This window comes from Gadus chalcogrammus, chromosome 5 (assembly GCF_026213295.1).
Source record: "Gadus chalcogrammus isolate NIFS_2021 chromosome 5, NIFS_Gcha_1.0, whole genome shotgun sequence".
Taxonomy (NCBI): domain Eukaryota; kingdom Metazoa; phylum Chordata; class Actinopteri; order Gadiformes; family Gadidae; genus Gadus; species Gadus chalcogrammus.
This window is the reverse complement of record NC_079416.1, coordinates 18,791,182-18,818,838: the sequence shown is the minus strand read 5'-3', so window position 1 is coordinate 18,818,838 and position 27,657 is coordinate 18,791,182. Positions and strand designations below refer to the sequence as shown.

The window sequence follows — 27,657 nt, the reverse complement described above, 5'->3', positions numbered from 1 at the left end:
TCCTTGATGTAGGAGCTTGTCTCTATGACAACAGCGAGGCGGAGTCTGGAGGAACATAACGTTATTCACGCTTGTCTCTATCGGCATCATCACTGATCGAGATACAGATAGATATCCCCTGGAATGGAAGACACGGACAAAAAAGACCATGTACGTATCGCCGTGTGGTTTGAACTTTTGAAAGAGCGATGCATGCTAGGGTTTTTGGGCTAGCATATGTGAGTTACAGTAATTAAACAGCTAATTCAGTGAAGGGTGTAGCCTGTCTGTGCAACACAACGGCCTCCGATAAAAGTAAGACTTGTTCGGTTCATGCATTGTCAACGAGATTTGTTTAAACGAAACGGACCGGCCTTTTGTTCTCGCCGGAGTCAGGGCAGAAATGCGCAGAGGATAAAGGGAATGTTGCACCTGTTCTCACTGCGATGGGACGATGAGCTATTTTAAGAATTAAACAACAGAGTATCCCCGGAGGGGACATTTATCACGTCGCTTTTTATAAACCTAGAACCTGTATGCCAGTTAATGTTTAATGCAATGTGAGTCCGCTGTTGGGTGAGATGAACGTGTCGTGTTGTATGTATTGCAGGGGGAATATAGCGGAGTGATAAAGGGCGGGCTGCGGCCCTCCATGAAGCTGGTTGTGATGGGGATCATTAACAATAAACCCAAGAGGTGAGCGCACGCACACACAGGCACGCACACACACACACACACACACACACACACACACACACACACACACACACACACACACACACACACACACACACACACACACACACACACACACACACACACACACACACACACACACACACACACACACACACACACCTGTTCCAGACCGGTTTTCGGACGCTTTATAGACATAGGATTGTGCCAAACAATGTTTATTCTTTGAAGTCAGGTTGCCTTGTGCAAATGTTAGACACAGAGAGATAGATAAAAATATGAATATATGGATAGAAATTGCATTTATATGAAAGAATCAATAAATCTAAAATGTACTTGATGTTTAATATATGTTAGGGCATACAGGCCCTTACATTCAAATATCAAACTTTGAGTTAGAATTTGAACCCCACATCAGACATGATCAATATGACATGATACAATACAGAAGTAAATATCTTGCTCTGAATTGTAATTCTTACTATCTATGGAAAACTTGAATGCAAGGTGTTGCATGTCTTAATCTCAGTTAGCATTGGTTGAAAAGAACAGTGTCTGATTCAGAGAGACAGAGAGAGGGAGAGAGACAGAGACAGAGAGGGAGAGAGAGAGACAGAATCAGTGAGAGAGGGAGGACAGAGAGATATAGGACAAGAGAGAGAGAGACAGCGGGAGAGAGTCAGGAGATGGCACTGTTGTACTAATGGATGTCTTGTAACCGTAATGTGTGTGTGTGTGTGTGTGTGTGTGTGTGTGTGTGTGTGTGTGTGTGTGTGTGTGTGTGTGTGTGTGAGACAAAACTTCTAGGTTATGATCAGAATAAGTAATCCTTACTAATATCCCAGTCTATATTCCATCAAATGACCAGTGAAATAAAAGACGCTGTATGTATTGTGTATGAAGCCCCTGTCGTCTCCTCCCCGGCTGCCTGGCCCAACAGCATGGAGGTGGTCGTGTCCAGTTCCCCCCAGCAGGAGGAGCCAGAGGGCGACGTGGGCCTCCAGCTGAAAGTCAACTTCCCGGATAAAGCAGTCCATCGGAACGCCCGACTGGCTGGGAAGTGGGGTCCTTCCGAGAACACCCTGTCCTACTTCCCCTTCACCGCTGGAGAGTCCTTCAAGGTGAGGCCGGTCCTTCCAGTTGGTCCCGTCTGAGAAGATTACTTTAGCAGGAAGCTGTCTCTCATGTCAGACTAGCCATTAGGCTTAGATATAATGATGATTTGTTAATTTTAAAATGAAAGTGAAAAATGCAGACATTCAGATAATGACAGGAGTCGGCTTTTAGTGTCTCGAGTGAAACAGATAAAACCAATGTGTGTGAGACCCGTCCCGTGACCGACCTGGTCCCCCGGGCTGACCCACTGCTGGGTCGCGAACCACAGGTTGAGAACCCCTGTAATACAATTGAAACGCTAGGCAATTTCTCCTCACTGCTGGGTCCCTACTTACCCTGTGCATTTATATATTTACCTCCATATCATTCATGCTGTCTGTATTTGAATTCACTGCAGGTTGCTTTGGATAGACGCCCGCCCTGAACTATTTGAGTGACCTCTGACCCCATACCTTCCTTCCCCTGACAGATGGAGATCGTCTGCGAGCACCAGCAGTTCCGCATCCTGGTGGACGGCCAGCCGCAGTTCAGCTTCACCCACCGCCTCACGCCCCTGGCCTCGCTCACCGCCCTCAGGGTGGCTGGGGATCTGCAGCTAACCAAGGTGGCCTAACCCAGACCCTGATCCTCCCAGCCAGACCCCCACCCTAGCCCTGACCCCCGAAGACCCAGAGCCTGACCTAGACCCCGCCCTAGCCCTGACCCCCACATACCCAGACCCCAGCCCTGACCGACCTAGACCCTAACGTAACCCCTGACCCCAACTTAGACCGACCCTAGCCCTGACCTTCACTGACCCCAACCCTAACCTTGACCTAGACCCTAACCCTGACCCCAACAAACCCAGACCCAAAACTCCTCAGACCTCCTCCGTAACCCTGGCCCCCACGGACCAGGACCCTTACCCTGACCTCCCCTGACCCCAACCCTAACTTCCCCTGACCCAGACCCTAACCCTGGCCTCCACGTGCCGGGACCTTAACCCTGACCTGACCTACCACAAATCTACCCGAGGAAGAAGTTGGAGTCCAATTAGGTAACGAGTCCATTGCGGATGTTGGTGGGTCCAACCCAAAGTGACGCCTGCCTTGTAATCCCGTTTTAAAACGGGATTAGTGCCTCACTAGATTACCTGCAAGGGGAATTAAACCCATTGACTGAATGTAGGCCTAACAATGTGTCAGCGTGTCGGTGCCCTCAATTCGCCGCGGGGAATGTGAACTGAATTGTGTGAATTTGAGGAATTAGCATTTGTTGTTAAATTGCAATGATGAAATCGAGGGTGTTGTGCTAGTGACTAAATAATTGCTGAATCTGTCTAAGTACTGTGAAGTGAGACTAATGAGGATTAATAATTGTAATTCTGTAATCCTGCACAAAAATTGAGTGCAATCTCAAGTTTGTCTGAGGCTAAATTACTGAAGCACTTTTATTTACAGTGACACGAAGAATGATGATTGTGAAATCAGTTGAATCAGATAAAATTGGATTCAGTCAGTTCCCAACTTTACACCCGAATATATGTGTATGTAAAACTAAATAGGTGCATGGAAAGAAGATAGTTCCTTCTGTTTTGTCAATAGGCCTCCCAAGAGGTTAAATAGCATTTTTAATCCTTCTATGTTTACTGGTTTTGGCTTTGAAAAAGCTGTATTTTTAACACTGTCCATGTAATCAATACCTAGCACTTTTTTTGATCGGAATGTTCCACTTGTACTTGACTTCACGGCAATAAACTGTAATTTGTTTGTTACGCGTCTCCTAGTACCTGAAAAAACAGTCATCGGTAGGCAACAACATGTTTCGTGTGCTTCCACATAAAAGCTGAGGTTTCCTAACCGCAAGGGTTGCGCCCTTCAGTGAGGGCCAGCAGGTTGGCTCCGTGGCTAGCACAGCGCTAATTATGAGGTACGAAGGGATAGGAAAAAGGCTGACGTTAGCCGTAAAGTCAGCGGATGTGCGATCCACCTCTCTTGGTGGGTTTGTTGGCCCCTTAGAGGCTGTCAGGGAGGAACGTGCAGCATGTTCGCACATGCACACAGGTCGTTATCGGAGTCACGCTCCATGCATTCCAGAGCAGTCAGCGCAGGTTTGATTTTATTTAATACAAATATTAAATACGACTTAATAATAATAATACATTGCATCCGACATTCAAACGAAAGTCGCGGATTGACATTGGGCATGAAATATCTTTTTTCTTGAATTGCTACATTACTGCATTCATGGAATGCATTAGTCTACAGTGTTAAGAGTTAATGGATCCTAGGTTTGGACACGCAGGGGGTCTAGACCTCCTTCCTGATGGCGTCGATCCAGGCCATCTTGTCGGCCTGCGTGGGAGCCTGGATGTAGTAGTGGGTGTTGGACTTGGTGATGATCTTGAACAGGTTGCCCTGGACCTCACCTTTGACCCCTGTGGAGGAGGAAACGGACATGCACGGTTCACGGTGATGGCGTTAACACTAATGAGGTGGTATGTTTTATTGAGTATAGTGTACACTATTAAGGAGAGAAAGATTTTCCTAAAGCGTTTTTACAATATTCTTAATAAACAATGGTCATAAATTATTATTAAATCATCATTGCGTGTGAAGTTTAACCTAGGTAAATACAGTGATAATAAAAAAGGAGAAAATAATCAAAATAACTACAAACCAAGGAATTCATTCCTGGATTAATCCCCAACAGGGTTAGTACTAAACCAAACCCGAGACCACTTTACAACTAAGTTACTCTCAATTTATTTAGCAAGGTAATGCCCCCAGAATTCACATTTAATTGAATTACATGAGTGTTTTTTCTCTTTTTTCCCTCTAAAACTGATATTCGGCCCAAATATGTTGTCTAGAGTTCCGGAACAATGACTCACCTGACGGTACACCGTTGTCATGGAGAGCTGACACCAGACACCCCCGGAGGGGGAAGCCTCCCGCCGGGATGACGTCATTCTACCATGTGACCCAGCAGACAGGAAGTGAACGAGACAGAGCAGAGACGACAGTGACTCGTTAGTGACCGAGCTGTGGGCCTTGTTCACCTGCAGCGGCCATCTTGGTTCCAAAACACTAGCCGGGTGATGGAAGTGAATGCGGAACTCTGCATTCACTTCCATCAACCTGCTTGGCTTTCAAGATGGCAGCCGAGATGGATCCAAGATGGGGGAGTGATGTATGCACCTTGCTGGGGTCGTAGTAGTGCAGGAAGGAGGGCTCAGAGCGCAGGACGAAGAGACGCACCTTCCAGTTCTTTCTCTGGTGGCCCTGTGGAGAGGAGAGGAGGAGAAGAGGAGGAGAGAGGAGAGGAGAGGAGGGGAGAGAAAAATAATCAAATATAATCAAAACAGTAAAGAGTGTAAAGGGATAGAGTAGGAGTACATTTGGGTAAGGTAGAGTAGAATAGAACAAAGTAGAATCAAAAGTGAAGAGTTCAACCCCGACAAAGTTTTCATTGTGAATAGTGATGTTAGCTGGTCGTTACCTGTTTGAGTAGGTAGCCCCTCCGGGTCACATGACCGCTGAGTTCCACCGCCGCCAGCGACGTCTCCGCCTTCACGCTGCCGCGCTTCTTAAAGGTCTCCGCCTGCAGAGGAACACAGAGCGACACCACCCTCAACACCACCTTCAAACCAACCCTTTCTGACCCCATTTCTTGCTTTTGGAAACAGTTACGTCCCCAACCTTTACTTTCATTCATCTGCTTCAACACAAAGAAGTGAGAGTGAGAATGGGGCATTGGTATCGATGTCCTACTGAACGTTATCACATCACTCTACTGCACACACTGAGGGATTAGCACTAGCAGTTTTTATTCAACTGATGTTTAAGAGAACTTTTAAGAGGTTTTAAAAGTGTTTGCAAATTGTTGCCTTGAATGGATCCTACAATTTCTTATGTCAGCAATCCTCGCGTCTCCATATGCAAATCAAGGACCCCAGAGTGGCCCCGGAGCCACGGTTGGGAACCACTGGTCTAGTGGTTGAGGTGTTCAACCCCCATTAGAAAGCTCCCGGGTTCGATCCCCAATGTCCACACTAGTCTAACGTGTCTGAACCCCTTCAGTCACAGAGGAGCACACACAGGAAGTGGTCATCATACGATGAAGCAGTCTTCCTCAACACCCGCCCCCCCCCCCAGTGTCCTAGCCACTCACGAAGCAGTAGAGGGCGGAGGAGTCGTCCAGGAACTGCTCCGTGAGGCCGGCGGTCCGCAGAGCCTCCACGCTCCGGTGGCCCAGCGGGCGCACAAAGCCCTCCTCCATCACCGCCGACGCCAGCGTCACCGCATCCGCCCGGCTCAGCACGGCCCCCGAGAACACCAGCCAGTCCACCACCGCCGAGCCTGCAGGGGGGCCACAGCCTCGTCTTCATCCTCATCACCATCCTCATCATCGTCAGCCTCATCCTTATCTCCATCATCATACTCTTCATCCTCATCATCACCATCATCATCCCCGGCCTACATCATCATCCTCTACAATACATCATCATCCTTAGTCTTATTATCATCATCATCATCATCATCCTCATCATCATTATCCTTATCAACGTCATCATCATCCTCATCATCATCATCTTCATCCTTATCCTTATCATCATCTTCATTATCATCCTTATCTTCATACTCAGTATTATCATCATCCTCATCATCATCAGTATCATCATCATCCCCTTCATCATCATCCTTATCAACATCCTCCACATCATCATCTCCCTCATCCTTTCTTTATCATCATCAAAATCATCATCATCTTCTTCATCCTCTTCATCATCATCATCACCCTCATCATCATCCTCATCCTCTTCCTCATGCGTTCTGAACCCTTCTCTCTTTAGGACCCTGAGGAGACGGACCTGAGAAGCAGTTGCTGTAGGTGCTGCCTTGATCAACGTGGTTGGTCATTTTGATGCCACTGTGGACGTCATACATGGAGTCCACCACCTGACTGGAGAAAGAGAGAGAGTATTACCATGACTGGAGAAAGAGAGAGAGAGGGGAGAGACTGATCAAGAATGAAAGAGATAGAGAGAGCAAAAGAGAGAGAGACCGAGAGAGACAGAGATAGCGAGAGAGAGAGAGAGAGAGAGAGAGAGAGAGAGAGAGAGAGAGAGAGAGAGAGAGAGAGAGAGAGAGAGAGAGAGAGAGAGAGAGGGAGAGGGAGAGGGAGAGGGGGAGGGGGAGAGAGAGAGAGAGAGAGAGAGAGAGAGAGAGAGAGAGAGAGAGAGAAACACATCCGAATCCACTTCCATTCACACCTCTCCGTCAGTCCACACCTCCCCGTACCTGAGGTTGATGTCCTGGAGGTGCTGCTGGGTGGAGGTGGGGTCCTGGGGGCCGACCGCCCCCCCGTCAGCCTGACGGAGGTCCTCCGCCGCGCCGCTGATGGCGGCGGCCCACTCATCTCTCTCCTCCCGGGAACACGCCTCCAGGAAGTGATCCACTGAGCTCTGGGTCCTCAGTTTGAACACCAGCTGGGACCGGATTGGGATTAGGATTAAGGTTAGGTTTAGGACCAGGTTAGAGTTAGGGTTTGGGATTAGGTTTAGGAATAGGTTAGGATTATGATAGTGTTAGGGTTGGGATTAGGTTAGGATTAGATAGATTAGGTTTGAATAGACGGGACTGGATTTAACTACTAGCCGACATGTAGTCTGGCTGCGCTAGCGTCGGATTCCACCGCTACTCCTCCCCTTCCTGTTGCTGGCTTTCAAGTATTGTGCTCCCCCTCAAACTCGGAAACTAGGCAGTATGGCGAGCTTTGAAGAGGACTTTGACGGCGCTGTAAAGCTAGCATGTTTGGCTCTTTCCGCCGAAAATTGTGACGTCACATACGAGCCGTGTAGTCTTTCTCGTTGTGTTTTCTCTACAGCCTTTATCTGAACAATTGCACAATAAACGGTCGAACTCTTTGCATGAAAAATTATCCTTTCAATCCACAAACAACATATGTGTAATCCAGGGCATAAAAAGCCCGGGACCAGAAAATAATTATTTTCTCTCCATTGACAGACACCCATTCATATTTTTCGATCTCATAGGTCCCATGAGCCCTACCGGAAAGGGCGTGACTTCGCCACTCTATAGCGTGGTTCCAGACCATTCTACTTGCTGTAGTTTGGTCTGGCTTTGCGAGACTGGACGACATGAGATTAGATTGGTTTATTTTTTAATTTGTTTATATAAATTTAAATCTTTTTTTTAAATGGTGTTATCCTGTAACACATGATACACTTGTTCAAATTATAATTTATTTAACAAAATGGTTCGGTTGATCACATGATTAATTATTTACACATGGTTTAAATATTAACTTCCTAAAAAGAAAGTTTGCACTGTGACTAAGAACTGTTTCGAAGAAGGTGCAAGAGAATCCGGGAAGCAGTAACACAAAACTGAACTAAACCCTGCAGAGTGAGAGATTATAGATACAGAGATTATAGAGACTACAGAGGTGTTCTGAAAGTTCACCCACACCCACACACACAAACAAACACAAACGCACAAACACACACGTTGCGAAACCACAATCTCATGTATCTAAAACCTGACGTGTTTAATTCGGAGACTGCCATTTGTTATATGAAATATAAAGCCATACTTGTAAAACATATCTGGTGTCCTGCTGCTACGCTGCACTCTGTTAAACTGTGGTTTTATGAGGAATTTCAATTCTTGTCTTTACTCAAACTCAGATAGTGGGCTGTGATGACTCCCAGCCTGACTGCAGATGGAGGCGTCTGCTAGGTGAGCAGATATAAATGGATTCCCTCTTTCTGTCCTTTCACCAGTCACCTGTTTCACCAGCAGCATCTACACGTTGGGTTTTATAATGTAAACACATCCAGCTCCCCCCTGAGACCCCCTGATAGGTGTGTGTGACTCACCGGGCGGCTCTCGTTCTCCAGGTAGGGGCATGTGACCTCGCAGCCCCGCAGCATGATCCGCCCCCGCTGGCACGAGTCCCGCTGGCTGCCCTCGTACTTGTAGTACAGCAGCTGGTCCGGGGTCAGCACGAACCAGCGCGCCTTCCAGTTACGCACCAGGTGACCCTGAGAGACAGACAGGCACCATGGTCAGACAGACGGGCTCCAGGGGACCCTGAGAGACAGACAGGCTCCAGGTGACCCTGACAGACAGACAGGCCATGGTCAGACAGACAGGCACCAGGGGACCCTGAGAGACAGACAGGCTCCAGGTGACCCTGAGAGACAGACAGGCCATGGTCAGACAGACAGGCACCAGGGGACCCTGAGAGACAGACAGGCTCCAGGTGACCCTGAGTGACAGACAGGCCATGGTCAGACAGACAGGCTCCAGGTGACCCTGAGAGACAGACAGGCACCATGGTCAGACAGACAGGCTCCAGGTGGCCCTGAGAGACAGACAGGCACCATGGTCAGACAGACAGGCACCAGGTGACCCTGAGAGACAGACAGGCCATGGTCAGACAGACAGGCACCAGGTGGCCCTGAGAGACAGACAGGCACCATGGTCAGACAGACAGGCTCCAGGTGAACCTGGGAGAGAGGCAGTATACTGTAGTCAGACAGACAGGCACCAGGTTGGAGAGACAGATGGTTACTAAATAGTAAGAGACAGGCAGAAAACACAGACAGACAGAAAGACGGATAGATGGTTACTAGTCAGACAGAGAGGCAAGACAAGGCCACACAATATTCGACAGAAAGAAGACAGAGAATAGTTTAAAGGAAGTAAAGAAATAAAGATGTTGCAATCAAATCCTTACTCTTTTCACCAGAAAGCCCTCTTTTAGCGCCGTGCTCTTCTTCTCCATGGTGTGTTAAGTGTGTTCTGTTCTGCTGAGTACCGCACCCGTTTATACCTGCACCTTTTAAATTACCCCTCACCTCAGACAGGTGAGTCACCGGGTTCAATACTCATACATCCGTGATCGCTTCCCCACCTTAACAGAGATTGCTTCATCCCCCCTTTTACGATCTGATCCTGCAGTGATCGTCTTGACCACACGGTGGCGCACACGCTCTTTGTTTTCAATTTGATAGTGTTCACGGAAACAGACGTTCAACCATGACGGTTGTTTTTATGAGGATCAAGATGTATAGAATCTTATGTCTGGTGGTTTGGCCAATGGGGAGGGAGAGAGAGCGAGAGCGAGAGAAAAAAAAAGCTTGATTAAAAACCGTTTTTCCAACTGGTAGTTTACATTCCTTCAGGGATCAAAAAGGAAACCCGACCAAAGAAAGTTCAGATGGTTATTTAATTACACAAAGGGAGAGCATCCGCTGGGGAAAGAGGTAGAGAGACATCGAGACACAAAGGAAGAGAGAGAGAGAGAGAGAGAGAGAGAGAGAGAGAGAGAGAGAGAGAGAGAGAGAGAGAGAGAGAAAGAGACAGAAAGAGAGACAGAGAGACACAGCAACCGATAGAGAGAGAGTGAGGGGAGAGAGCCAGTAAGAAACAGCGACAGATAGAGAGAGAGAGTGAGGGGAGAGAGCCAGTAAGAAACAGCGACAGATAGAGAGAGAGAGTGAGGGGAGAGAGACAGAGACAGAGAGAAGCGGGACAAAGAAAGAGAAACGGAGACAGAGCGGGTCGTCTGGTCCTGTGAGGGGCATCGGTGGGTCTCAGCTGGGATACCACCGCTCTTCTGTTTGTGCTCCGGATTACTCAGAGTTCACATCCTGGAGACCGACTGCAGGGGAGCAACACACACACTCGCACACACACGCACACACGCGCACACACACACACACACACACACACACACACACACACACACACACACACACACACACACACACACACACACACACACACAGGACTCTTTCTCTCCCACAGACAGATGTGGGAAACAATTCATAAACAAGGAGTTGGACGTATCCTATGTAAGCCCGTGTCTACGGTGTAACGAAAACAACGCGTCTCCTGTGTTGTTCCCGCGGTGATATATTCATATATATATATATACTAGCATTCCAGTCGACGCGGTGGTTACTAGAGAGCCGGCGAGCGACAGCTGGAATGTGTCGGATTGGTGGAACACACACACACACACACACACACACACACACACACACACACACACACACACACACACACACACACACACACACACACAAACGCGCTCCGGTTTTGGAGTCTTGCACTTTCTGCACGGTTAGGTGAAGAGTGGAGTGAAGTGTGTTGAATCAAGGATAAGCCTGAGGCGGGCCTGGGCTGCCCTCACGGTGACTAAACATTAACCGATCGTCAAACAACAGTTGGAGAGAAGCAGACCGCAGGACACTTGTACTGCAGATATACGAGCAGCTTTGACGCAGATCGCTCTGCGTTTAGGAGCTCGCCGTCCGGGTCACATGCTCATGTGCAAACACGCGAACAGGCGAGCACGCAAACACCAAAACACACTGTCACACACCTTTCTGTGGTCTTGGGATGCCTGGCTGGGGTATTGTTCGTTGGAGTTTGTGTGCGTGCGTGAGTGCGTGTGTTCCTCTGCATGCCAAGGCCACAGCTGGTCGACATTGAATGAAGCCCAACATCTGGGAAAGAGATTATCTTGTTTGCTGTTGATTTTCAGTTCAGATCATGAGTTTCAGTTTAATTTGAAAACACTCATGTTCTAATAGGATTCAGGGATTGATTCGTTTTCCTTTTTTCAAGAATCCAGCCCCATTAGGAAGAGTTTAATATATCGGCTATATATATATTTTCCTTTCAATACAAGATGGAACTTGTGATGAAGACATAGCCGGTATATATTTGGTTACTCAATAAACTCAACATTTCATGAAAAAAGAGCAGCTTCCAGCAAGTCTCACAAGATACATCTCCAAACCGCCTCTGTCATAAAATACAAGAACCTCCAAATTTGAAAGCCTCACCTAGCCTGAGTCTGTCTGATTGGACTCTGGGGCTGGGGGAAGCTGCACACCTGTTGAACGTTGAGTGATCAATGAGCACAGGTTAAACCAGCTATCCCCGTCCAGTGCGTCCACACACACTCAGGGAGATCTGCTCCAAGGCAGCAGGTTATCTCCTGCTTCGGATCATTAAACCCAAACTATGCACTAAACGGGTTCCAACACCGCCACCCTGCGTTGTTACAGAGGAGCCGGTAAACGCCACCTGGGGGCCGTCTAGCGTGCACATGGTGGCAGACTACTCGACTGCTCTGCAATCTTGGAATCTTCCAGTGTTTACAGGTAGATAGGTCATTTGCTCCGCACCTCAATAAAGAAACTCAGGATCGAGTTTTATGATTGGACGACCTAGTGGTCAGTAGCACTAGTGTTTTATGATTGGCTGACCGGCTGCCCGGACTTCCGATTTGTTTTATAACCCGTCTCTCGTCTCGACGTCAAGTATCGGACGTCACAAACACAATGTTGGGGAAAAGGCGTTCCAATTAGCATTTTATTTTTATTTTCAGTCAAAACTTGTTATTTTACAATGAGAAGAACACAACTTATGTTTAAGATTCTACTAGAAACATATCACTTCATCACAGCCTCCCCCCTCATTTATCTCACAATACATTACAAATATTACTCATCTACATATATATATTAAAATATCTACATATATCCAATATTTGGCTTTATTAAATTCAAATGAACGCTATTTCAGTAGCTAGCAGTTGATTAAATCTGTGCACATCATTAAAATTGCTTTTGTTTGAAAAAGCTTCTGGCTTAGACCTGCCACACTATATGAGAATGAACATGTCTTTAACGTAGCTCCTTGTTAGGCAATCGATAAAACAAGTGTTTTGTGAATGAGTTCATTATCAATCACCACAAAAAATACACCCTCTAAACCACACAGACGCTGATAAAAGTCACAATGGTACCAGAAGCGGCGTCCACGTGTCGACGTGTACAAAAATACATTTCAGCCATTCCGGGTACGTCATTGTCGTATTGTTATACCAATATTAACTTGGTACTACATAGAACAAAATAAACCAGAGCTTCTTTGATTTGTGTTTCCATTTGTTCGGCACTGTCTCAACCGTTCGGTATTCTTCAGGGGTTTCGTACTATTTACAAATCGCACAATTCGGTTCCTCGCAGTGTTTAAGAAATGTTCCGCGTGGTGTTCACCACGATGCCTTGGGTCGCTGCGACTGAGCAGTAGATTGTCCAGCTAACTAACCCTGCAGATGCGGGCTGCAGCTGTACGGTACATACAGTAAAAACACATACAGCAACAGTAAAGTATGCACAGTGACAGTAGAATACGTACAGTAACAGTACAGTATGTACAGTGACAGTACAGTAGGTGCAGTGACAGTACGTACAGTGAAAGTAGAGTATCTACCGTAACAGTACAGTGACAGTACAGTACGTACAGTACAGTACGGACAGCTGGGTGGGATCCGAGGGCGGTGGGCCGAGGGGTTTGACCTACGACCTGCTCAGCCTGTGCCAGGCGGCCACGTGGATCTCGGGCTGAGCCAGCGTGTTCCTCCACTGCTCGGCGGCCGCTGGGGCTGCGCTGTTCAGCCCCAGCAGGACCTGTCCAACGCGGGGAAACGGCAGTCAATACAAACCGTCATGGTATGGAATGAAACAAATAAATAAAAACATAACTCACTTGTGATTCACATATTAATTACAAATGGAGTTATCAAAAGGGTTGAGGCGAAACCCCTCCAAAAGGGAAATCAAGCTAGGGAAACAGATTACCATCTGGGGTCAAACCCAGGCACTGCATTTTCCTGCTGCTAATGCTAATCGCAAGCTGCTAATGCTAATGCTAATGGCCACCGGCGTGGTCAGCATCTTCCATCATTAGAGCTAGCATTCCTGCTCCATCACCCTGGGCCTGCTGTGGTGCTGAGCCTGTTGCCCGCAGCGACGCTCACCTCTCCCAGGTACTGCTTCCTACGGACGGAGCTGCGGCTGTACAGTTTGACCGCCAGCGTGGAGTCGTGGTCTAACGGCGGCAACAGGAAGTGGAGAGTCTCCGCCCACTGACAGGTGCCGTCTGAGGCCTTCAGGGCCTTGGTCTTCTTGGTCGTGGTCGGTCGCTCCAGCCGCTGAAGCTCCGCCTTCACGAAGAACACTGCGGAGGGGGCGGGACATGACAGGAGCTCAGTGATGGAACCTTTCCTTTAGAGGACCACAGCAGTGGACACGCAGAGACGAACACTGGCAGACACACACACACACACACACACACACACAGACGGACACACAGACACACACGAACTAACGGGACTCACACTGACAGACACACACGCACACGGACGCACACTGACAGACACACACACGGTCGGACACACCTGTAGATATACACACTCAAACTGATACAAATAGAATGACTAATAAATGTGCGTCAACAGACACACACACACACACACACACACCCACACACCCACCAATAGACATACGTGATAACACAGCTGTAGACACACATACACCCCCCCTGTAGACACACTCAAACTTGAGAATTGTCTGATATTCCTGAATAAAAAACTGACCATCCAATCATAGCATCTAGCAGACCATCTTTTTTTATAATTTGTGGAAGCTTTTTCAAATCCATACATTTTAAATTTGTTGTATTTTGCGACCAATTCTTGATTCATTTTGCAAACTGGATTCTTGGTCATCGGGGTCCTGCATCATCCTGTAGGGTTTAATACTCAACAACTCAAAACACACCTGTTCAAACTCGCACACAACGTCTAACTGATCACTGTCTTGATTGTTTGTTTGTTTTGTCTTGTTTTTGTTTTATTTATTTATTTATTTATTTATTATTATTATTTTTCCACAATGTCTTGTTTTTAAACGATTTACGATTACTTTATGTTCTGTAAGGTGACCTTGGGTTCCTTGAAAGGCGCCTCTAAATTAAATGTATTATTATTATTAATAACGACCACAGGGCCCCGTTTCCCGATAACGATGGATCTTCGCTCGTACGATCATTCTCCCCATCGATCTTGCGATCCATCGATAATTTCTTTGTCGCGTTTCCCGAAACTCCTCTTAACGTGAACGCGCATTCGCTGCACTCACGACGTCGTAGGATTGTAACTGTCTACTGACACGGTGCTGAAATGGGCTCCGTAGGAGGGGGAGACGCAGGAATGTCGCAGGAAAATTGTGTTAAAAAGGGTTAAAATATTATCCCCATCAAGGACAACAGCAGAGTAGCCTACGAAAAAAATAGACTGCAATTATATGAATGCTAAAGACATTAAAACACAATTGATTAGGCTTAAACCGACATATATCAGTCCTAATCCTGAATGCATTGTGCGTTTCACGGCATTTCCCCCCCTTAAATAATTCCTCTTCACACCTGTGAATAACCCGGGAGACGTCCATGATGAGGAATACAACGAAGCCCACCGTCTGGCCCGGTGCATCGTTGAGCGCACGATCGGGAGGTGGAAGTTGCGCTTTAGATGCCTTCACAAGTCAGGCGGAGGGCTCCAGTTTTCGTCGGCCAAGTCATGCGCCGTGATATGTGTGACGGCTATGTTGCACAACATTGCAGCTAAGGCTGGGGTGGCATTGCTTGAACCGGAGGACGCTGAGGACGATGACGATGAGGAAGATCGGTGTGAGGACGGCCTCCCTCATAACTACGCGGCTGGTTTTCATGCGCGTCGAAGAGTGATTGAGACTTTTTTTTAACCCCCTCCACCCTCCCACATGTCACTAAACATTCCCGTCAACGTGACCAATCCCCACCATATCCCAGCCTTTTGCCTGCTCCTTTGCTTGTTTTTTATAATTTATTTTATTTCTTTATTTTTAATTTTTTTATTTTTTTTAAATTTAATTTAATTTTTGACATTATTTTATGCTACGTTTTATGAGTAGCCTATGTCAGTCTGCACAAATCCCCCCACTTTCTCTCACACATTTTGAGTGCCCTGCCTGTGCAAACATTTTCTGGACTGTCCCGTTTTATTTTGGCCATTTTAACATCTTTATTAATAAATAAATTAATAATCTTTATTAATTACCAAACTAAGAACATAAAGGCGCAATGCGTTTTAATAAAACGCATCCAATAGACGGAATGTCCGATGGTGACGCCACTGAGGCTATAGCTGACGATGCTCTTAGCGTCCTACGAGTACCTACGAGCACCCCTGGAGTACTCGTTAGCTACGAGCGTTTTCAAGACGTTCGTTCCCAACGATGCTTTCGGGAAACGCGGTGAAAACTCTACGATGCCCTTTCGACGCACTTCACGGTCCACTTAGGCTAACGACGCTTTTGGGAAACGGGGCCCAGCTCTCTGTGCATGATCCCTTCCTTAGCAGCTGGGAGAAGTTAGCGGTCAGCAGTACTTAGGAGCTAGTAAAATCTAGCAGCTTACAGGACGTAGCAGCTAGCTTAATTTGGCAGCTACGCTACCAGAATTTAGCAGCTAGCTGGACGTAGCAGTTATCCCAACTTGGTGGCTAGCCAAAGTTAAAGTCCAGCAGGACTTTAGCAGCTAGATAATAATAATAATAATAATAATAATAATAATACATTTAATTTAGAGGCGCCTTTCAAGACACCCAAGGTGACCTTACAGAGCATATAGTCATCATAAATCGTTTAAAAAACAAGACATTGCGAAAAAATAAATAAAAATAATAATAATAATAAATAAATAAATAAGTAAATATAATGAATAAAAAAAAAAAAAATTAAAAAAGATGAACTAGATTAATTTAGCGTCTAGAAGAACTTAGCAAGACGTACCCTGGGAGAGGGGGGAGGAGGAGGTGGGGAGGTTCTGGGCAGCGATGACCTGCACCTGGACTCGACTGCTGACGGCCTGGAAGCACGTGGCAACATGCAGCTCCGCATGGCACACCTGGAGGGAACAGTACATGGAAACACGGAATGTTTGTAGAGTTAGTGGCGGGGAATGTTTGTTTTGGTTGCCTAGCTACCAAATATATGTTCAGCAACAAGCTGAACACATATAACTTTATTCAGGCACGTGTTACTAAGGGCAGTAGCTGGGTTAATGACCACCAGTGGCCCCATTGTGCCAGAATATTATGGAAGATATTTTTTCATGATATATTATAGTTCCATTTATATTTATTTGTTAGTATTTTATGCATATGTTTAGCTTAGTGTCTAAATCTCTGGGGCCCAGTGGCCAGTGATCGAGGGCCCGGTACTGGCCCGCGGCCCGGTGGTTGAGGACCACTGTGAGTTAAGAGTGTCAGGCTTTCTACTCAGAACGGCAGAAGAAACTTGACAAGAAATGAACGAACAACTCTGATGATTCACGCTGATCCATTTGATTGACTAACTGGGTTTGGTGGTCCAGAGACATTTTTGCTAACCCTAATTCCCTCAAAAAGGATCCTTTAAAGTAATTTCCCATTTTTACAAATGGGTTCTTTCTCATGGGTTCTTTCACATAACTCCTCTGAAATATGTTCCTCTGATTGCACCAACTACTCTTTTCTTGCCTAGTTTCCCTCAAATTCATCTATTCATGCGTGATGGCTCTGGGAGCAGCGACTGAATAAAAGCAATTTTAAAAACACCAGCTATTTGCACTAAGTGTTCACCTGGAGGTCATCAACCAATCGGGGACATTGGAAGCGTAGCTCCGAAGGCGTAATGAAAAGTGCAATTCCTCAACTGTGGAAACAATAGGACCCCCCATCATGGTGCGTCACGCACAGGCCGGGCCGTCCACCCACCCAAACACTCTGGCTTTGACCTACTTTCCACACCCCTCAGTTGTTTTCCCCACTATCCGCCCACTCTTATTTGCAAACTTTCCAGTCAAATTCTCCCCCGTCTCGGCTCTTGTTTTTCCTGTTATTATGTAACGGCGTGGCTGTGTCCACACGACGCTGGCGCCACCGCCGCCAAGCGCAGCCGTTGGTTCCTGGTGGCACGCACTCCGGTTTTCCCCGGGCTTCATGGGGACCGACTGTTGTTTTACGTTTAGTTTGTGTTTACAGGGAACACACACGAGTCAGGTTGTAAAAGCCGATTGAGGTTTTGGTCCACCGGTGTGAGGGTGGGGAATCGGTCTTAAGGAAAAAGGATGCAAAAGATTCCAGTAATCGCCAGTCAAAGATTGTTTCCTCTTCCAACATGTGGTGCTCAGATCTGAACAGGTGGCGTCTTTGTTCCGGCCCTATTGCGCTACAGTACTGCGGAAGGCAGCCATTTAACGATAGGCTTCACCAACACCTTCTGATCATCCATCTCATCTCCAGGCTTTTTTGTCTTTAGAAACCTCAAATCTATATTGAAGGTTTGGGTCAAATCTGAAGAACATTTAGTTCACCCAAATCTCGCACAGGAAGACGGCTGACATTGGGGATTGAATCCAGGACCGTTCGGCTTGAAGGGGGACATTCAAAATGCTACAATAGGTTTTGATTAGGGGTGTGACGATACACTCAGCTCACGAGACGAGACGAGACACGATATTGAGTTCACGAGAACGAGACGCGACGAGATTTTAAGAAAACTACGATGACAAAATATATGACTGGACCAACAGACTTTTATTTAACAGAGTTGCACATGCATTTTGAAATGCTTTATTATAACTCTTTACATGCATAAAATTGAAACTAAAACGAAAATGTATAAAAGTAATACATTTAATTAAATAATTCTCTTTTTTTCAAGTGCAAACAATATTATGTGCAAAACCAAATCAAAGTACCAAAAATGCTGCCAAAGAAATTATTTAAAAGTGGCGGGGGTATTTTCCTCTTCATTCTGGCTGTCTTTAGCTGTGTTCGAAATCGTTCCCTATACACTCACTCACTATTCCCTATATAGTGTTCATGATATAGTGCACTATTTAGGGAACGAACAAACGAGAATTCTGACACTACGCTGAACATTTCTAAACGTCATTTGCGTCAGTAAATGCGCCGGGGAATTTGTGTGACATATCATGGCTGTAACACGGGAATTGATTAGCCTAGCGATTGTGGTACTTGCACTTGGTTCTATGAACATCCTTTCTGTACCGACAGCGATATATTGATGCACTTCTTATGACAAATGTACTTATTGTAAGTCGCTTTGGATAAAAGCGTCTGCTAAATGCCCTAAATGTAAATGTAAATGTAAATGTAGACAGATGCGCCCACATCATGTAAACAAACCGTGCACTCACGAGGAAAGCTCGAGGTTGTATTGTTGTTGAATGTTACATTTCCTTGTTCAAGTTTTTTTTAAATTAATTTTGAATGTTAAATATTCTATGTTAAATCCCAAATAAATTGTTGACATTTCTAAACGAAAGCCGGAGACTCCATCATTAAATGTATTCGTTTTTGCGCTTATTCAGCTTCTTCTTCTCCTCCGGAAACATGACTGCATTGCATTGTGGTATACGGGAGTAGCTCACAAATCTCGCGAGACAGATTTTTAACGCGACGGGTAATATCGTCGAGTTAAATCTCGCGAGATCTCGTGGCACGAGATCTCGCCACACCCCTAGTTTTGATTGATGGACATTAGATAAAGAAAAGCGTCCACCAAATGATGCATACTTACAGGTAGGGTAGGAAAGTGATACCAACCAGCCTAAACTAGATTTAGAAAAGATCCAATCAAAATGCTTTAAAAGATACTTGGGCAGCCACTCACCGGGGACTTGGAGGCGGGGCGTAGCTCCAGCCAGTGCTCCGTCTCCTGGGGCCCTAGTCGACGCAGTGGAAGGACACACTGGGCCACGGAGCGCTTCTTGGGGCTGAGGGTCTGCAGCCGAAGCACCAGAGCACTGCTGTGCAGCTTCTGCAGCCGCAGCGCGAACACAAACGTCTCCATGAACTCCACGTCCTGGGATAGGACGAGAGAGAGGAGGGGGCGGGGGTAAGGCAAAGAGGAGCAGGGCAGTGGTTGTTGCGTATCGGACTGTGAAGGCTGAGACAGGGATTCTCATTGGCTGACTGGATTGTGATCGTACTTAAGTGCGGAAAAGGCAGTTGGAACGTAAACAATAACACATCCAATCCTATTTTCAACATCTTGTGTGCATTTTTTAAATAACTTGTTCTGATAAACTCATAAAAGCCGTACTAGATTGGGACACTGGCAAACATTCAAGGAATTTGCCTTTTTGGCCAAGGTTTGAAAAGGCCAGAGATGCTAGCAAGATGCATGACCTGGAGGATGAGAGTTTCTGACTGACGAAGCGACTGCTGAAAGGACCACAGAGATGAGGCCAGCATAGAGAGATCGGGTTCACTACTCCCCACAGGACCAAAACTACATTAAAAGCTGACCGTAACAAGAAGAACTAATGACATCAGTGTATTTCAGCTCAGCTCTAATGGCAGCACATCAATTATTAATGTTTGTGGTTGCATCAGAATTCCTTTTTTCGTAACTGAATACATTTGTGGGTTAGTAAATACAGAATGGCGTCTTATCGGTCTTCCAGAATATTCCTTAAGCAAGGCTCTCTTCCTGTATCACGGCTGATTGATTTGCCGACCACAGCACGGGCCGGTGGTGACATCAACACACACAAAAACACACACACACACACACACACACACACACACACACACACACACACACACACACACACACACACACACACACACACACACACACACACACACACACACACACACACACACACACACACACACACACACCAAATTTCAGTCGGTGCTAATAGGTTTTTGTGGGGTGGGAAGTACGGTGGCTTACCGGAACATAGTCCTTGACGGAGCTTTTAAACTGGACCGGTTTGGAGGTGGTGATGATCCCTTTGAACTGGATCCTCTGCTGGTCCACGGCCACCCCCGGTAGGGTCAGGTCCGAGCACTGAGCGTCCACACAACAGACATGACTAGTCAAACTGATGATCGCCAGTGAGGTCATGTGACGATTATACCACTTTTTTTCATCTCCATCGTTAATATTTTTCTGTTCTTCCTTGTTTGTCCCTGGGATTAATAAATGACTTCTACGTCTCATTTTATCCAAGCAGTGTTTTAAATGAATTGATTAAAAAATGAATGACACACACATTATTCCCCAATCCGATAAGACTTACAGACTTACATCCGTGCATCAGAGCTCTTTCCTGGTCACACCTAACCCCCCCCCACAGCCCTGCTGAGACCTGATAGGTCGGGGGCCACCTGTGTCCCCTAGGGGCCCGGCTCCCCGGACACAGAGGGGTCTTTCAGTGGCTCTGGAGCCAGGCACAATGGAGCGCTTTGTCGCTCTGGCGAGACCCCCGCCCCCACCCCCTCCACTACCTCCTACACTACTACCTCCACCACCCCCCCCTTCGGGTAGGTAGGTAACCGTACCGGACCCGATCGCCACCTTCTCCACGAACGACTCCAACCCCAAATACCACCACCACCTCCAGCACCCATACCTGCACCACCAGCACTACCCCAACGTCCACCACCAGCACCACCAGCACCCATACCTGCACCACCAGCACTACCCCAACGTCCACGACCACCACCACCTCCAGCACCCATACCTGCACCACCAGCACTACCCCAACGTCCACCACCAGCACCACCTCCAGCACCCATACCTGCACCACCAGCACCACCCCAACGTCCACCACCAGCACCACCAGCACCCATACCTGCACCACCAGCACTACCCCAACGTCCACCACCAGCACCCATACCTGCACCACCAGCACCACCTCCAGCACCCATACCTGCACCACCAGCACCACCCCAACGTCCACCACCAGCACCACCAGCACCCATACCTGTACCACCAGCACTACCCCAACGTCCACCACCACCACCACCTCCGCCACAACCCCACCTCTCCCAATACCTGTACCACGGCCACCGCCACTACCTTCCTCCCGGAGCGACCACCTCCACCCCCCCCCCCCCCCCCCAACTCCACCATCACTATCCCCCCCCACCTCCACCTCCGCCATCCCCCCCCCCCCCCCACCTCCACCTCCACTCTCCCCCCCCACTCTCCCCCCCACCTCCACCTCCGCCATCCCCCCCCACCTCCACCTCCGCTGCTGACTATCACCAGCTCCACACCCTCCCCCCCCCCCCCCCCCCCCCCGAGAGGCTCAGCCCTTACCTGGACCAGGGCGATCCACACCTGCTCCAGCTTCTCCTGGTAGCTCACCCGGACACACACCTTGCCTGGTTCCCCCTCGTCCCCCGACAGGCCGATGGACTCTGGAGGAGACGGGTCGGGACGTTACACCACCACATCCCTTATATTATATCTGATATTTCTGATCTTTCATTGTCCAATGGGAGTTTTGACAAATAACAGCTGCCGGGGGAGACTCTGTGACACGATGGCGTCAAATTATTTTGAATTTGATTAAAGGTTTAGCTCATGCGTTTTTGGAGCAGTGATTGAAGTTTTCACCATCTGTAAATCTTGACTGTACCAAAGAGCAAAGACAGAGGGTGGAAGAAAAACACTGGGATGGAATTTTACCGTACTTTCTAAACTCGCCTCCTCTACTACTTCCTGGAAAACATTGTAATGATCTAGGCAAGCTTTTCGTGTTTATTCGCAGGTTTGGGTCGTTGACAGAGCCTCTGTTTGTCTATTCCATAAAACCAGAGCCAGAAGGTAACTACGATACCTCTTCAGTCATGCATCATTGCCAGACACCCTGTGGTGCGTTTACCGGAAGAGAGCAGTACCTGTGTGAGAGAGACTGCCTGTTCAGCCAGCCCACCGAAGACGGAGCAAATGAGAAGGCTTATGCTCTGTACATAAACAGTGACTAAAACGATTGGACAACCCAGCAAGGTTTCACAACACTAACACACAGCGACACGAAAAGAAAAAAAAAAATCAGTGTTCTTCCGCCAGTTCAAATAGTTCCTCGAGACAGCCAAATGGTTGCCGAGGAACAAAGGCTAGCATACTTTGAGATTGGCGGCGCATTAATGCAAAAAAAATGAATTGTTTTGAGGTCATAGTGTTTTAGGGCTTCGAGCCTATCAGATTCAAGGACCCCAAACTCTCCGTTTTATAAGCAACATTCGAGAAAACAATTAGAGACCTCTGCCCTTTCTGTCACAATGGGCCAGTATGGAGGGGCATCCCAGACTGACTCACACCGTTGCTATGGGAGATCTTGTGTGTGTCAGTGTGGGCCAGTGCATGTTTGTCTCTTACTGCTAAACCTGTTTGCCAGCGGCCCAAACATATTAAAAAACAAGACAAGTGTTTGCGGTGTGAGGCGTGTTAGTATAATTAAAAAATTACCCAGACTGCTTTGCATGGAGCTCATCATGGAGGAGGTGTTGCTCTGGACGCTGGACACCGAGTCGAACCTCTGCTAACCAATCAGAAAGGGAAGTCAGGACATGAAGCAGGAATAGGGGAAAGTCTCAAACTCGGGGACATACAATTCGAGTCGTCCATGACACACATTCATCATTCTTTTCCTTCTGTGGAGATGGGACCAAAACCGCAGCACTTCCTTCTGAACGGCTGCTTTTTTCTGAGAAGTATTCACACACGTCCATTTTATAGAAACCCTATCAGTTGTGAAGGAGGCGGGGCTAAGTGACCACTCCAACAGCCACTTATGTTGTTGACCAATGGCTGATTCAGGCGTTTTTTTTAAACTTTTTTTAAAATAGAAAAATGACTCTTGATGTTAAGATCGGTGAATCACTCTCAAGGGTGGAAAGGTCGACTGCAATCCAATCTTGTCATGGTCCATTACCCCGGGAAGGAGAAGCCAAGGCAGCTGGACAGCTGGTATCTATACCCTGGGCTGTGGCCGATCTAACCTGCTGTGACGTCATTCAGCGGTATCGTTCTGTTTATCGCAGCGGCCTCGTAAGGCTATCAAATGTTCACGCTCAGTAATGGCCGGTGTGTGTGTGACGGCCAGATACCGCAGGTTTGATACCGCCTAGCCCCACGCCCGGGAGAGCCCGCTGGCTCATAGCAGTGCTGATTAAAGAACGATAAACAAAGGCAAGGTTTGGCAACAAAGAAATGGGCTGTGACTAACTTGTGTCGGTTCTCACGCTCTCATCGCTCATCTTTCTCTTTCTTGGTTCAATCTCTACGATAAATATAGACCCCACCCTGCAGACTGACTTTTAACTACTTCTTTTATTGGGATTGGTCTGACTTGGCAACAGCCACGCGGGCCATGAGCTTGAGCGTTTCCTCAGTGTGGGATGAACACATGGACACTAGCATCACACAGGAAATGAAGCCCTTTAGTTATTAAAAACAGAGGGCAAACACCCACTTCACCGGAGACCGTCGTGGTTCCACCCCAGCCAACCAAAATCAATGATTTACTTTAGACTTTTTCCACATGCTTGGTGATATTAAAGCTATATTTAGCGTCATGGCGGACAGTGTGTGTGAATAAGATTAGATAGAGAGCTGTCCCACCTGCATGCGGCCTAGAGGCCTGGAGAGGTCCACCAGGGAGCTGCTCAGCCTCTGCTGCCCAGCCCTCAGCTCACACACTGGGGGAGGAGACGGGGTCAGTGCCTCAGCAGAGAAACACATCCAGAGACAAAAACGCAGCAGGAACAAACACGCATGCACGCACGCGCACGCGCACACGCACGCACGCACGCACGCACGCACACACGCACACACACACACACACACACACACACACACACACACACACACACACACACACACACACACACACACACACACACTCAAGACACTCAAGACACTCTCTTACTCTCCCCTCACAAAAACTCTCTCTAACTTACTACAGTTGAACAAGAGTAATAATTCACCTAATTATCAACAATTAATTAACACTATTTTGTAAGCAGGCCCGCCCGTTCAAACCCCTCACCACCATATACAAGAGACCGTTGGTAGGGCTACCTGGGCCTTGAGGCGCCGGGATGCGGTTCTGCTGGAGCGTGTCGCGGCGGGCCGACCCGGGGGACATGAACGCGGCCTTCTGGTCCGGGTGGAAGCTGGTCTCGGTGCTGCCGTAGCCCGGACTTTGGTGGGCCGAGAGCTCTGCCTTCCTCTCTGCGTACCTGATCCTTGCTGAACCTGCGGATCAGACGGTCTGGTTTAAGAAAGCGAATGCCATTCGACCGAATGGCGGCTATTCACGCCAAATAACTTCTTTCGGATTCGTCGAGCGGCAGATAATACTATTTCTGACCAACAGAGGCAGCGCCTTCCCCGTGGCGTTGGACCACGGTGTGACGTCCACTTCACCTCCCTTATACTGGTAAAGTTTAAATAATGTACTATAGTTGCACTAGAGTTGTCACGAAAAGGCCAGAGAAAGGTCTGCTATTGTGTCTTTCTCAACAGAAAGCACCCTGTAGAGGAGCCACCATGTAACGGATCCCCCTATAAGTAAAGTCTTGGCCGGAGATGGAGAGGTGGGGAAGGTTAGGTCCTCTCTCCTTTTCCAAGTCTTTCCTTTGTTTCTCTCCATAATCATTCGCTGCTTTCCCACAGTATAACAGCCTGCTTGTTCATACAATAACGCATTTTCTAAAACTTAAAAAAAAAGAAAAAAAAAGCTATCTCTTATACGCCTTACCAAATGCGTTGAACCTATTTGTCGTTACAACATATTTATTTGGAACAATTTACTGAATAGGGAACAATGTTATAGTGGTTTACATTGACAATGTTATGCAAAGCGTCTTACAAGTGAGGTGAGAGTAAACAATCAAAGCATAAAGATGAAGGCTACATAATAGTCCAAGTGACCAAGTTTCTTCAAAAACATAAATAAGGTTTAGGGTTATAACCTTCCGGGCAGTTCCTTTGAGTTCAGATGTCTTTTGTATCGTGAACCGTCTCCGGGACTTACTCTGGGGTCCCGGCGGTGCGTGGGGGTACCCGGGGCCCCGCGGCTGGATGTAGGTGGGCTGGTAGGTGGGAAGGACGAACGGCACCTCGCGCCCGTCCAGGGGCATCTTGGACAGCAGGTAGTCCTCCGAGATCCCGATGGACCGCGGCATCTCCCTGCAGATCTCTCCTTGGGGCATCTTCACCTGGATCCCTGCTCAGCGGCAAAGGGGGGACACAACGAACCGGTTACACGGCGGCCCTGTGGCCCACAGGTGTAACCACCGCCGTGTAACCACCGTCTCGTTCATACCCACAGGCTGTGGGTATGAACGAGACGGTGTGGCGGACAGGTGTCCTTTTACCTCGCTTCTCCGGCTCTGACTCCTTGACCAGGTGGTCTTTGCAGCACATCTTGAGGCATTCCATCGCAGCAGCTGAGGAGTTATATGGTCCGATACGATCCGGGTCCTACAGGTGGTCTAGGATCCAGCTCTCTACAGGTGATCCACTCGGTTACAAGGTAGATTGAGCGGAATAAAACCTGCCCCTCGCTGTTGGCGTGTCTTCAGATGGATTCTGTGAGTAAGTCCATGTTATGCTCCCTTCACGGTCATCCTCCCCCGAGCGACTCGAACCTGGGCCAGGATTGTCTCTTTGCAACACGGTGTATAGCTTTTACTGCATCACTCCTTTATCGCTCTCTCTATCACCGACTCTCCCTTTCTGAGTAGCAAACTCTCTCTCTCCAACTCTCCTCAACAATCTCTCTCTCCCTCTGTCTCCCTTTCAGAGTAGCGCTCTCTCTCACTCTCTCTGAGTAGCAATCTCTCTCTCTCTCTCGCTCTCTCTCTCCCTCTCTCTCTCTCTCTCTGAGTAGCAATCTCTCTCTCTGTCACCACTTCTTTCCCGGACTCCAGATGAGCGCTTCCTTCTCATCAGAAGCGCTATTCTGATGAGAAGGAACCAGTCGACATCTCTGGATAAACACGTCTGTTTACATTTTACATTTAATTCGTTTTGCATTTAGGTCTCTGCTCTACTTGTTATCCTCTTATACACTTACTTTTTATTAATATTATTATTATATATTTTTATTATTTAAGTCTCAGCTTTCCTACTCGTGTTTATCATATACTTTTACTTTCTCTTATATTGGGTTAGCCCTAACCCTAACCCTAACCACTGTTGGAGGAGCCCAAGACTAAAGAATTTCATTGCCAGCGACCGCTCTGTAATTGTTTTGCATATGACAATAAAAAACATCTTGAATCTTGATGATAAATATTTCTTCCCCTTACGACATCTCACATAACACCGTAGGCCTACCGGCCGGGTATCAATCGTTGTTCCTTTCGGAAAGTACCGCAACAACCCTTAATAGTAGCCAACTTTTCAGGTACTTTCCTGAAACCTTTCAATAAAGAACGCCATGTCGTTTTGTACAGGTCTTGTATATCTTTATTTACCGACCGGGTTCACTTAAATGTTATCAGTAGAAAACGAATGGAAATTAGACTTATACTGTGTATATTTTTTTAAATCAAATCAAAACATCACTGATTACCAATTCGCTTCATGATTGTTTGGGTACATTAAAGTCTCCCAAATACAGTTCACTACACTTAACTTTATAGACAAAGACAATAACTTTGGATCCAAGAGGCACCAATACGCCTCTGGGTCCGAGTCCGATATTGAAAAGTTAACAGCCCACCGAGGGAGGGGTGTGTGTGTGCTGAAACTGGTGTGGGGATGGGGGTGCTTACTAAACAGAGGACTAAAGGGATGTGTACCCCAAAGGCCCCCTCCCATGCGTCTTGAGGTCTCATCATCTTGGCGATTCTCTCTGCGGGTGGTTGGCACGGCGTTTAGTCTGGGGGGGGGTGCGTGGCCCAAGTGAGGTTTGGTCCGGCGGGCGGAGCCGGGGGGGGCGTGGCCTGGGTGAGGTGGGCGTGGCCTGGGTGAGGTGGGCGTGGCCTGGGCGAGGTGGGCGTGGCCTGGGTGAGGTGGGGGGTCGTTTGGTCAGGGCCTGGGTGCAGTGGGGGGGGGGGGGGGGGCGTGTCCCGGGTGACGTTTAGTCTGGTGGGCGGGACCTGGGTGAGGTGGGCGTGGCCCGGGTG

At 47.6% G+C, this 27,657-nt stretch overlaps 3 protein-coding genes across 4 annotated transcripts; 1 reads left to right on the top strand and 2 right to left on the bottom strand.

Moving 5' to 3' along the window:
• Positions 1-65: 65 nt before the first annotated feature.
• On the top strand, positions 66-2,404 carry si:ch211-10a23.2 (Galectin-related protein A-like). The gene is made up of 4 exons (XM_056589896.1): positions 66-150; positions 590-675; positions 1,616-1,796; positions 2,261-2,404. The coding sequence occupies exons 1-4, from the start codon at positions 124-126 to the stop codon at positions 2,402-2,404; spliced, it is 438 nt and encodes a 145-aa protein (XP_056445871.1). The 5' UTR covers positions 66-123.
• A 542-nt stretch (positions 2,405-2,946) lies between these two features.
• On the bottom strand, positions 2,947-9,900 carry plek2 (pleckstrin 2). The gene is made up of 9 exons (XM_056589895.1): positions 9,538-9,900; positions 8,675-8,839; positions 7,074-7,261; positions 6,644-6,735; positions 5,944-6,131; positions 5,272-5,373; positions 4,971-5,054; positions 4,664-4,742; positions 2,947-4,207 (listed from the first exon to the last, which is right to left on the bottom strand). The coding sequence occupies exons 1-9, from the start codon at positions 9,583-9,585 to the stop codon at positions 4,080-4,082; spliced, it is 1,074 nt and encodes a 357-aa protein (XP_056445870.1). The 5' UTR covers positions 9,586-9,900; the 3' UTR covers positions 2,947-4,079.
• A 1,286-nt stretch (positions 9,901-11,186) lies between these two features.
• LOC130382251 (tandem C2 domains nuclear protein) lies at positions 11,187-26,328 on the bottom strand. Of its 2 annotated transcripts, none has more exons than XM_056589890.1 (11): positions 25,900-26,328; positions 25,557-25,748; positions 24,599-24,775; positions 24,140-24,216; positions 22,985-23,057; positions 21,830-21,930; positions 20,456-20,572; positions 19,385-19,576; positions 16,496-16,610; positions 13,642-13,841; positions 11,187-13,291 (listed from the first exon to the last, which is right to left on the bottom strand). In XM_056589890.1, exons 1-11 carry the CDS (start codon positions 25,961-25,963, stop codon positions 13,181-13,183), a joined length of 1,419 nt encoding a protein of 472 aa, XP_056445865.1. In that variant the 5' UTR covers positions 25,964-26,328; the 3' UTR covers positions 11,187-13,180. The 2 variants fall into 2 exon arrangements, with proteins under 2 accessions (XP_056445865.1, XP_056445866.1); XM_056589891.1 differs by having other exon boundaries at positions 22,985-23,054.
• Between the last annotated feature and the right edge of the window lie 1,329 nt (positions 26,329-27,657).